This window comes from Stenella coeruleoalba (genome assembly GCF_951394435.1).
Source record: "Stenella coeruleoalba genome assembly, chromosome: 10".
Classification (NCBI taxonomy): domain Eukaryota; kingdom Metazoa; phylum Chordata; class Mammalia; order Artiodactyla; family Delphinidae; genus Stenella; species Stenella coeruleoalba.
In genome coordinates, this window is record NC_137156.1 from 65,728,983 (window position 1) to 65,741,213 (window position 12,231).

At 54.1% G+C, this 12,231-nt stretch overlaps 1 protein-coding gene across 3 annotated transcripts in view; it reads right to left on the reverse strand.

Annotated features, from left to right (window-relative positions):
* Positions 1-6,598: 6,598 nt before the first annotated feature.
* PFKFB4 (6-phosphofructo-2-kinase/fructose-2,6-biphosphatase 4) overlaps positions 6,599-12,231 on the reverse strand; it is a 41,036-nt gene continuing 35,403 nt past the window's right edge. Inside the window, exons 11-14 of one of the 3 annotated variants that reach the window (XM_079933805.1) lie at positions 11,949-12,078; positions 11,781-11,843; positions 10,836-10,900; positions 6,599-9,044 (exon numbers count right to left, since the gene is read on the reverse strand). In XM_079933805.1, coding sequence (XP_079789931.1) covers positions 8,985-9,044; positions 10,836-10,900; positions 11,781-11,843; positions 11,949-12,078 — 318 coding nt within the window. In that variant the 3' untranslated portion in view covers positions 6,599-8,984. Of the gene's footprint in view, positions 9,045-9,072; positions 10,901-11,780; positions 11,844-11,948; positions 12,079-12,231 lie in introns of those variants that run through there. The other 2 variants (XM_079933804.1, XM_079933803.1) reach the window with 2 other exon arrangements.

Consider the following 12,231-nt stretch of genomic DNA (forward strand, 5'->3'; position numbering starts at 1 on the left):
GGAGGAGGTGAGGCCAGGAAAACCCAGCGGCTTGTAAGTCACAGCCACACATCCAGCATGCATGTGCCCATGTGTGTGTTCCGGGAGAGGGGGGTGGGAGGGGAAGAAACAGGCAGGGGTCCTTGTGAACAAGGCCTGTGAACTGGAAACTGTCACTTCCACAGGTTGCCTGAGGAAATCTGCTTCTCCCAGACAGAAACCAATCTCCCTGTGCCAAACTTCAGGGTCTCAACAAGACTGAGGAGTCCCACGTCCATTTAAGGACCCAGACCAGCTGGACTAGCTCAGCAAAACAATGCCAGGCCACAGGCGAGGGGCCGGCAGCTGGGGACCTTTGTGCTTGGCTCCACCCCCTCAGACAACCTTTCTTATCAGCCCCCGCCCCACCCCCTTTCATTCCAGTAGGTGCCCTCCCCTCCGGCTTGAGGCAGACCCTGCCTTAAATTCTGCCCCTTCCCCATCTGGCCTACCTGAAAGGCTCACACTTTATCTCAGGGCACAGCCCCCTGTGCCTCTTGTCGTCCTGTCCCAGGCCGGTGGCACCTCAGGCCCTCCCCTATGTCCTCACCCTCTCCCTCTGTATTTCTCCCTCACACTGCGTGCTGATGTCCTGGACCATAGGTTTGTCACCTTCCTTACCTCCCACCCACACCTCCCCTCTGGCCCTCCCCACTGCTCACATGCTCACCACCCACCAGCAACCCAAGGCACAGTGGACCCTGCCCTGTCCTCCCTCCCAGCCCTTTTGGCCTCCGAGAGTCTGCGCCCATCCACCACCATACTTGCCCTGAGGACTCCCAGAACTCCATCTCCAAAGACCTCCTCGGCTTCCACGGGCAACTCACTGTCCCCAAACCTCTGTCCCCATCTCTGCCTGGTCACCCAGGCATGCTGCCCAACTCTCTCCACGCTCTGCCACTTTCACCTCCAGAACATTCGTTTACCCACCACTGACCCAGCTCTGAACTCACCTGCTCCCCCCAATGCTTCCTGTGTGGATCTCCCTAGAGTACAAATCAGTCACACCCCCTCGCTCTAAACCCTGCAATGGCTCCCTGTATCTCTTAAGACAAAGTCCTGATTTCAGTCCCATAGCACTGAATGGGGCTCCTTGTGCTTCCTTGCTCTCAGCACGCACCACGTGAATTCCGCCACCCTTTCTGGCTCCCAACTTAAACACCTCCTCCTCCAGGAAGCCTCTCAAGATGCCAAGTCTGGGGTAGGGCTCCCCTTAGTGTTCCCACAGCCCTTGTGAACCCCCAGCCCAGCACCAAACCTTGGGTTATGTGGGTGTCTTCTGCTACTTCGTGGGCTAAGTGAGGCTGGGACTACGTTTTCTGTATCCAACACAGGGCCATGCACACAGCAGGTGCTAGATAATAACTGGAAAAGGCAAAAAGGATCTCCTTTAGCCCATTGACCGCTTTCCCCTGAGCACCAGCCCGGAAACCACTCCCCCTGGGGGATGGGCTGCGTCAGCCTCCCCAGGCCCCTCTGTGGGTTCCACCCCACCCTCCACTCCCACTGCCCTAGCACGCATTATGCTGGACTATAGCTGTCTGTGCATCTGCCTCCCTACCAACCACATCAACCTTAGTGCTGATGCCCAGAGTAGATGCCTGTCCAGGCCCGTCTTCTACTTTTCCCTCCACATCCACCCCCTATCCCACTCTGTCCTGGGGTTCCCTCTTTCTCTTTCTCCCTTCTCGTAGTCAGTCGTCAGGCTTAGTCAGCAGAAGGCAGTTAAGTTGCAGGAGATCCGTCAGAGGGTGGGAGGAGAGTGCATGAATGGCGCTGTTCCTTCCCTATTCCTTCCCCAAAGCTCCTGTGGGCCTTCAGACACACCACATCCCACCGCCAACACCACCCGCTCCACCCTCACAGCCACAGCTCGCCCGTCCCTCCATTCAGGGCCATAATGCTGAGAAATTATCTTGAGAGCCCCAGGGAGTGACTGATTTAAGAGATCCCTCTGGTAGACAGATTACAGTAGAAACTGAACAGGAGTGGGGGTCGGGGGTTGGGTCCCACCGGGTTCCACTAACCCTTCCCCTCCTGGGCCTTGACCCTGTGGGTTGTGGACAGGGAATGTTGCCTGACTTTCCTGTGAACAAAGAATGTTGCCCGCTATCCCAGTTCTACAAGAATCAAGCCATTAGCCACTGCAGCAACCCACGGATGGTGCACCTGAGGGGAATTCAGGATGGAGAAAAACAGGAAGCGTTCTGTGCTTTGGATACTGACCCTAGATAGTTAAGATGCATATCAAAGGAATAATTTCAATGAACCCCGGTCCTTGCATGTTCCCATACATAGAAAAACATTAACTTGAGATGTCTGTTCTTTGTGATTGGTAATCTTGGTGTTCAACTACATATTTTTGTTTTTGTTCTTCCCACAAAAAAACTCCTGTAGATCCTGGCTCCTCCCTTATCTCTTCAGAGCAATTCCTCAGAGCTTTCTGAGAGGCTGTCTTCTGGGCTTTAGTCCTCAGTAAGGTCCCACACAACTTTTAGGTTGTGCATTTTTCTTCAGTCCACAAGGCCTAGGGAAGGAAAGTGCTCCCAATGTTGGCCCCAGGTGCTGCCACCCGAATTCACCCACAGCTCTGTAAACGGCCCTTTTATTGGACTCCCCTCAAATACGCACAGTGTTAATAATGACTCTTTTCTGGGACTTCCCTGGTGGCTCAGTGGCCAAGACTGCACTCCCAGTGCAGGGGTCCCAGGTTCGATCCCTGGTCAGGGAACTAGATCCCACATGCATGCGCAGCTAAGAGTTCGCATGCCACAACTAGGGAGCCAGTGAGCCGCAACTAAGGAGCCCACCTGCCGCAACTAAGACCCAGTGCAACCAAATAAATAAATAAATATTTTTTAAAAAGACTATTTTCTGCTGGGACCTTTATGTGGCAGTCAAGCTGCATATGGGAACTCTGCATGGGGCCAAAGCAATACCCAATGATGCTCAGAAAGCCCAGTGTCCCACGGTGTGGGTGGCAGGGGGTGGGTGGCATCAGCCCAGGACTGACCCACAGGGCCAGAGGTGTGAGAGCTAAGTAGAGAACAGCTCTCCTGCCATTCCTCTTCACCAGCACCTGGGCTCCCTTCCTCCATTTCAGAAGGCAGAAATGCCAGACATCCACTTCCCAGCTTCCTTTGCCCGAGGCCCAGCCAATCAGATGTACCCTCCTTGGAATCAGATGTACCTTCCCTAGAGTCAGACATACCTTCCCTGGAGTGTGCCTAGTGGGCTGGTGACCAGAGCCTCTGCAGTGGTGGGGGTCATAGCAGCCGGGTAGCAGCATGCAGTGTCTGCCAAAGCAGAACTGTGACTCGGGCATGGCCTCTTTGTCTTGTCCTCCTGTGCCCTTGGTGGTTCTGGGAGCTACACAAGTTCACTTTCATAAATTCCATTTCTGATTATGTTGGGCAGAGTCAGTTTCCTCCAACGGATAAAGTTGTCAGCAGGTGACCAGGGAAATGGGGGTGCATCCGGAGTGGACGTTTGCCTGGTTGGAGTTAAAGGCAGTGGAAATCCAGCCAGGAGGAAGGGAAAGCCTTTGGCAACCCCAGCAGGCTGAGGAGACAGAGCTAGTGCAGCCATCACTGGTGGTGTGGTACAGATCTTCCACGACTTACGATGGGGTTACTGATAAATCCCCTGTAAGCTGAAAATATCGTAAGTTGAAAATGTATTTAATACATCCAGGACATTGGTCGCCTCCTCAGTGAGGACTTCATACAACCCTGAACCACGCCCTCGGCTCTGTCCCAGCACCCTGTAATACACGACTTACCTCTTTACTGTGTCTTCCACCACTAGAATGTCAGCTCTGTGAGGGAGGGAGTTTGCCCCTGGGCTTACTGCTATATTCCTCCTGCTTAGCCCATGGTAGGCACTTAATGTGTTGTTAATGAATTAAGTGAAATGAAGATGCATATGAAAGAATTAGAGGAATCAGACTGCAACCAACCTCCAGCCCTTCTCTATCTCCCTTGCCCACTGAAGCAAGGTGTCCTCCCATAAGACCTCGTGAGGGAGTTACTTTGCAAGGGGAGTCAACTCTTCTAACGCCCCTCCTCCCCAACTCCTGAAACTAGAGATGGATACCAGCATGTCTGGAGACCTTATTACAAAGTCAGACCCAGAGGGGATGGCTTATGTATCAAAAGAATTTAAGACTTTGGTATTTTACATTAGCTAAAATATACACACTATGCGGTGGGGTGGTGGGGGAGACCGAGGCCCTAGACCATGGAGATAAGAACATCAGCTTAGTTAGGTTGGACTTCATCAATGCAGGTGAGCTTGCCAGGAACTTTGGATTCAATGTGCAGGCTTAAGCTACTGGGGGTTGTTCTGCCTGTCTATTTGGTTGGCTGAAATGAAAACTGGGTCTCACTAAATGCAATTGAGATGCCAAATGCTCCCTGGTGTAATGTAGAGGAGAGAACCCAAGGCCTCAGGAAGATTCACTCATTCATTCAAAATAAATGTTGGACTGAATTTATCAGGGACAACTCACCTTCTCCCTGAGTCCCTGGAGATGACCCAGAACATAGTCCTTCACCAAGGCCCTAGGAAGTTCATCGCTGAGAAGTTTCCATTTGCCAGGGCTGCTGTAACAAAGTACCACACCCTGAGCGGCTCAAACAACAGAAACTTACTGTCTCATAGTTCTGGAGGCTGGAAGCCAGGATGTCAGCAGGATCCATGCTGTCTCTGAAGTTGCTGGGGAATTTTGGATTAGGGGCACACCCTACTCCAGTATGACTTCATCTTAATTTATGACACCTGCAACCACCCTATTTCTACATAAGGTCACATCAGGAGGTACCGGGGGTTAGGTCTTCAATGTATTAATTTGGGGGACACAATTTGACCCATAAGTACCATAGTCACAGCTGTCCATGAGTCAGAGATTCTGGTTGGAGACACTATAGTTGAAATGCCTCCTTGATTTCAATGCAGATACCAGGATGTTTGGCAGGATCACCAGGCCCCTAAGACAAAAACTGACGGGGAGGCCAGCAGAGCCCTACTGGATGTGTATGACAAAAGAACTAGAGGGCTGACCACCAGAGACCTGACTGCAGAGGATAGGATCTCTCACCAATTCTCCAGATAAGATCAGTTCACAAACCCAGGGGCCCTTGACGGAAGTGGGGTGGGTGCCCTTTAAGGTGGGCCCTGTGAAGACAGCCCAGCTTCATGCTGGTACTTTCCCCACAACCCTTCCCAAAGAGACCTGTGGCCATTAGCCAGGGTTTGACAGATACCACTTCTGGTCTACCCCATTTTCCACTTTTAATAGAACAGTTTCTGTTTAAACAACGATGTGCCCAGTCCCAGGGGATGAATAATGATTGGTCTAAACCAAACATGGCAACTCGCCTTTACAGGTGATAATTATATTTTATTAATATATAATATACAACCATATTATAAATATAATTCAAATGTTGCTGAAACCTATGTCTTTGTAACAATATTTCATTCTATCCAAATATCCTCTGATCCTACCTGATGGCCACTGTTTCCTAGCAACCCAAAATGCTACAAAATTCTTCAGCCTAACCATATATAATCGCTCTTTCTAGGTTGTGGTAGAACAGTGAACCTGAAGAAAAATTCTGATAGTGTTATATTTCATTCCTTCTGTTGTTGCTTTGCTGTTGAAATCTTCAAAACCTTCTTCAGAAAGTGCAAGGAAGCCTCTAAGGAGGTCAGGTATCCACTCCAGGAACTCTGTGCCCGGAGACAGGGTGGGGACCATTCAGCGGTCCCCCAACCTCACCTACCAGGAAGACAGTCATAGCTGATACTACTCTGAGCTTGGGGATGAAGCCCAAGGGGTTCCTGTCATCCACTGTGACACAGCCACCCTCTGCCCTGACACACTAGGAAAGGCAAATGCCAGCAATGTTATGTCCATGGAGGAAGACCCCTGCAACACCCCAGCCCCAGGGCAGAAGGTGTAGAAAAGTCCATCAAAATTCTGAGGCACGGGGAGGAGGAGGGATAAATCAGAAGCTTCGGATTAACATATACATACTACTATATATAAAATAGATGACAAGGACCTACTGTATAGCATGGGGAACTCTACTCAGTATTCTGTGATCACCTATATGGGAAAAGAATCTGAAAAAGAATGAATACATGTGTACACGTATAACTGAATCACTATGCTGTACACCTGAAACTAGCACAACATTGTAAATCAACTATACTCCAATAGGACACGGGTTTGAGCCCTGGTCCGGGAAGATCCCACACGCTGTGGAGCAACTAAGCCCATGCACCACAACTACTGAGCTTGTGCTCTAGAGCCCGTGAGCCACAACTACTGAGCCCGCGAGCCACAACTACTGAGCCCACGTGCCACAACTACTGAAGCCCGTGCGCCTAGAGCCCGTGATCTGCACCAAGAGAAGCCACGGCAATGAGAAGCCCACGCACCACAAGGAAAAGTAGCCCCTGCTCACCGCAACTAGAGAAAGCCTGCGCATAGCAACAAAGACCCAACACAGCCAAAATTAAAAATAAATAAATAAATAAATTTATTTTTTAAAAAAACAACTATACTTCAATAAAATTTTTTTTAAATGCAAAAGGAAAAAAAAATTCTGAGGCATAGGAAAGGGTGTCTCTTGTCACCACCTTCCCCACGCCACAAGTAACAAAGAACACCAGAGAATCAGCCAGCACGCTCCACCCACAGCCTTATGCAGGCCCTCCATCCTCGACCCAGCCTCTGGTTCCCCTCTCCAGGGATGCCAGTATTTGGGACCCACATTTCCAGGGACCCCAGATCCCTCCCTACGTCTGTTTCTGTCTCAGTGGTGAGGGCCCAGCAACCTTGGTCAGCCCAGAGAAAACCCGGGCCCTGCCCAGGGCTCACTCCAGGGCAAGACAGTTTCTGCTCCAGGGATGGGTAGTCATGGGGGTGGGAGCTGGACCAAGGGTCCATACAGACCTGTTGGGAGGGAGCACAGCACAGGGGTTTGCAGAGCCGCTGGAAAGAACCTCACCAGTGGCGAGCTGGCCACACAACACCTTAGATTGTTCTTTTTTAAAAAAGTATTTATTGCAAAGAATGTTGGACACAGTGTGATATGTGGCTGAGATCCAACAACATCCATTCCAGGGCGAGCAGGAAACATGTCTGCAACAGGAGCACATCAACCGTCCTGGCTACAACCGGGCAGCCAGCCAGCTGGATGGCTGCCCATGCAGAGCCGGCTCCGGGTGAGCCCTGCTGGGATCCCACACTTCCCTCTGCCCCATCCCAGTCCTTGTGATACATCTCCAGTAGCTCCTGGCTGCCCTCTGGACAGAGAGAAAAGGCCTCGCTGGTCTCACCTCAGCCAGCCTGAGGTCTTGGAGAGGTGGTGACATCCAGATGTACGTGCCGCTGACCAAAGGGACCTGCTATGGCCAACAACTGAGCATGACCAAAAGTCACCAATACTCTGGCGGACATGGAAGCAAAGGCTGCAGTCCCCACATCCCAAAGGCAGTAGCGTGGTCCTCTGGCCCTGGGTCTAAGGGGCCTGGGGCTCTGACAGGAGATAAGTCCAGAAGGAGGGTACTGCCACGGCTCTGTCCTGGATATCTCTCCACCCATGTCTGTCCATAACTGCTGTGGCACTCGAGGCCGAGAGATCATCAGCCTGGGCCAGGGACACAGGATCCTCGGGCCTGACTTCACCAAGGACCACCACCTGTGGACAGCAGCACATCCAACTACAAATCCACACGCTTCCTCACCCAGCCTCACAACTTGCTGGCCAGCCTGTTCTCCCAGCTACAAAATGGAGCCGGAACCCGCGGCCCAGCCCAACTCCCTGGGCCCAAAAGAACTCAGGGGCGTGACAGATGGCAGGCTTCCCGAGGTCATTTTCATCAGGCTCCTGTGTACAAGAATCAGAAGCTGGGAAATTCCTGCCCTGGCCAGAGGCTGCCTCCAGCTCTGGGCTTTCCCGTGCTTAGTTCCGCGGGTAGAGGTCAACAAACGCCAGGACAGGCTTTGCAGGACCATGCAAGCTTTTCCGAATCCTTCACAGCAAATGCAGGTCCCTGCCACCAGTGTATACTCTTGTGTGGACACAGGCAGCGGCGGGCAAGGTAGCCCAGTGGCATGGCCGGGAGAGGAAGATGGGAGGGCAGCCTCTCCCTCAAGCACTGGGAAGGGCGACTCCTACAACTGTCCCGTCTTCACATCTTTCTTTACGTGTTGCACCATGAGAGCAGTTGGAGAGGGGTGGCCTTGGCTGCCAGCTCCCACGAGTATTCCAGTGTAGGCATAATTGGGAAGGGGTAATCGCAAACACCCCGCTCCCTGCATGTTTCTGTGCATTCCCATGTGCTGAAGTGAACACACTGCTTTCCTGAGCGTCCACAAATGCAGACGCACAGACTCAAGGGTCTGGCCAGTGGAGGTGGCTGCCTTGGCGGAAGCTCTTCAGTTCCTGGTGAGGCAGGACGGGGATGGCTCTTTCCCGCGTACTGAGGCAGCAGCAGCTCATGAACACCTTGCCTCTGGCTCAGGAAGTGGCCAAAGAGAGTGTAGCAGAGCCCTGGCAGGGGTCCCCAGGTCTACCCAGGCAGCTCGGCCTCAGTGGGTGGAAACATCACAGCAAGTGCTTTCCGTTTCACATTTTTGGGTTTCACACTTCACGAAGCCCACCAGGCCGGTGAGAGAGAACAGAAGGATCAGGGGCTGGGAAACCTCTCACCAGCCCGGTGCAGACGCAGTCAGGCCAAGTGGTTTTTAGCAGCAGGTTGGGCACCGCATACAACCCTGACACTGTCAACAAGGAAACAGGTGGGCTGGGACTGGGATTCTGGGTGCCACCAGCCATGCATGGCTTTGAGGGTGTTCCTGTGTGGTGACTGTCACACAGACCAGAGGGCCTGGAATGACCTCGTCCACAGAGATCAACACCTGCCCGGGGGTTGCAGTGGACGACACACGGTCACTGGTGAGCAGGGACCGTGACAAGGGCTTCCTCCGGAGGCCGAGAGATGTCTACATTCTGCACAAAATTAAACACACAGAACGCTGACCATTTGCCAAGGACAGACAGTCACCACTACCCGCTTTGCGCATCGCTATAGCCGCTGGACTCACATCCTCACCCCGAGGAGCCCCGGTCACAGGACTTAGACCCCGACCTTTCCTAAGAGCCAGGCGTCAAGAGCCTCTTGACACGTGGTGGGTGACAAACACCAGAAAAAAGGTGAGGGATGGAGGACACCTCCGGTTCCTGCTTGCTCCTTGCAGGCAGGTCAGGCATTACCCAGAGTGAGGCCATCCCCGCCTCCTGCCTCAGGTCTGGGTCAGGTGGGGAGAAACAGCTGGCTGGGAAGGGGACCAGCTCCTGAGGGTGCCCTCCTCCCGGCTATGTCGGTGTGTCGGTGGACAGGTGTCAGATATGGCCCCGGCAGGCTGCGGACACCTCCTGTGTCTGAGAGCTGGGGCACCAGGCCCCCTGCACCTCCTGAACAGCACCCCTCCCCTGCCTCAGAACTGGGACAGAGCCCAGTTCTGTCCACAGCCGGCTGAGTTCAGGGCATCTCAGGCCTAAGGGATGGGGGTCAGAGACTCCCCTCAATTCTGTAAGACTATGTGATCCCTGATCTTGGTGGCCCAATGGAGTAGGTCACCAATGACCTGGGCCACAGCCCAGATCTGCAGGGAGGGAATCATGTCCGCTATGGCCACACTCCTGAGTTCACAGGGCTGGCCACTGGAATTGTAGGGGCAGGTACAATTCTCACTGGGGGCAGGCTTCCCAAGGGCCCCTTTCTCACCACAACCTGTCCCCAAGGATGGGCCAGGACCTGGAGATCCTGCCCACCTTAAAAGGAACCATCCCGGAACCTGTGGCCAACAGAAGTTTGCCTCTCAGAAGTGCCTACCCAGAGGCAGGCAGGGTGCCTGCCAACTACCCCATGGCCATGTCGGCTCCTGCAAATGGACCGGGGCACCAGCCCCTGATGCTTGCTGGGTCCAGGGGCCTCTTTCACCATCACCCCATCAGTGCTGGGGGCCCAACACCTTCTGGGCTTTCCTCAGTACGAGGGGCCTGTTGGGACATCTACCCCTGAGACCTGTGTGTGCCAGACTGGGCCTTCATCGGACTCTCAGGGCAAACAGGGAAGAGGTTTACACAATGACTGGTTCTGGTGAGGGGAAGCAGCCTTAGGAAACAGGAGGACACATCCACACACCTCAGCCTGTGGGGCCCAAGGCCTGCCCCCTGGGCAGGGACCCAAGGCCCAACACGTCCCATTGTGGGTGGCAGCAGGCATGACTAAGGTCCCAGGAGCCTTCCTGGTGCAACAGACTCTGGGAATGGGGCCCAGAGGGGCGGTCCTGCTCTTGGCCTCAGTGGGAGAGGAAACCAAGATGGCAGAAGGATCCCACACGGGCATGAAGTGCTTCTGGGCAACACTTCAAGGAGCTTCTATCTTTAACGCTGGGGGAACACAGAACAGAGACGTGTCCTTCCGCAGGAAGGTCTCTACGCAGCACCGAGACACCCTCAGCCTCTGCATGGCCCTTTCCGCAACAAAGCAGGACATTTTTCATTTTTACTTTTTAAAGGTGCTCAGGTTGGACAGGTGCTCATGAGGCCTGGGCTGGTGGGACATGGAAGCGCCTGCCCCCTGTAGGCCTCTAGCCTCTGTTCTGGCCACAGCGTCACCCTGACAGAGAACTCAAGCTCACTCAGTAGATGCCCCAGCTGGGCCTGGCCCTGGTGGTTGCTGTGTCTGGACCCCCAGGAACGTGCCCACCACCCCAGCAGTGACCCGGCTGCTACCTGAGGCCTGTCTCGGTGCGTGTTCACAGCCGCCACATTCAGGAATATGGACTCCACTTTACAACCTGCCAAAGGGAAGATGCAAATCCATTCCCCCTCCTGAAAGGCAGCAGAGCCACAGGGGTAGAAGCTTCTCCCAGGAGGAGGCTTTCGGTGCTGTGGGGCTGAGCAGACGCCTCAGCCTCACTCCAGTCCTCCCACCTTGGGCAGCTCCGGAGGCCCCGTGAGGAAGCACTAGGCAGCGTGTCAGGCCCGAACCTCTGGGCCACTGCCCAGCGCAGGCTCGCCAAGGAGCCCGGGCACCAGGCAGAGCCACAGTGAGGATGAGCGGCCCACCTCGGGGGCTGAGGGCGGTCTGAGAAGCAACAAGCCTAGCACAGTGAGGGGTCACTACACTGAGCAGACCCTCACCCAGCCCTGTCTCACACACGAGGCGGGATCACCATGGTGCCAGGCGCTCAGTGCAAAGGGGGACGAGGCGATTAACATGCACTGGGATGACTTCAGCTGCCACTGAGCTATACAGTTATCGTCCCGAGGGCACAACCATGTGAGAGTGCCTCGTCCAGTGTTGAAGGGGAGGGGTCGGGACCCAGGAGGTTAGGAAGTTGCGTGAGGCCTCTGCTGGCAGAGCCCAAGGCAGAGGCGCATATTTTCAGGTCCGGGTCCTGGGGCCGTGGGGTTTTCTGGGGGATTTTGGAGAAACCAGTAGAAAAGACCCTCATGTGGGTGGGTGATGGTTAAGGAAGGATCACTGGGGAGGCTTCCTGTGGCCACAGGAATTAAAACAAAAAACATTTTATAGCAAATTGGGAAAGGTGGTGGGATGGAAGGAGGAGGAATGAGCCTCTAATGAAATTTTCAAGGGAGGGGTTTGCAGAAAACCACAGAACCCTGCAGACAGCCAGTCTGGCAACCAGGTCAGCATGCGGGAAGCTTCTTTACCATAAGCCACGGGGGTCAGCTTCAGGACCGTGTGCAGCGGACACTTGAGGTAAGGCAGCTGTTCTGTGGACACAGGCGGAGAGGGTTGGCGCCAGGGATGCCCAGGTGACAGTCCCCTTCGATCTCTCTCACACACACATCCCACCTCCCCAGGGGCAGCGTCCGCACCTGCTGCCTTGTCAAGGAAGTAGGCCAGGAGGCAGCGCATCACAGCCTGGTGGCAGATGACCAGCACGTTCTCTTGCCGCTCCAGCTCCATGATGACAGGCTCGAGTCGCTGGACCAGGTCCTCATAGGACTGCAAGGGCAAGTGGGAAGCATCCCTCAACCCAGCTCTGGGGGTAGGGATGGAGACCTTCTGGGTAGTGGGCTACCTTCTCCTGAACTCCTCACCATTCTGGGAGGTTGGTGAGGACTGGCAGTCTGACAAAGGGATCACCTCCCCTATCCC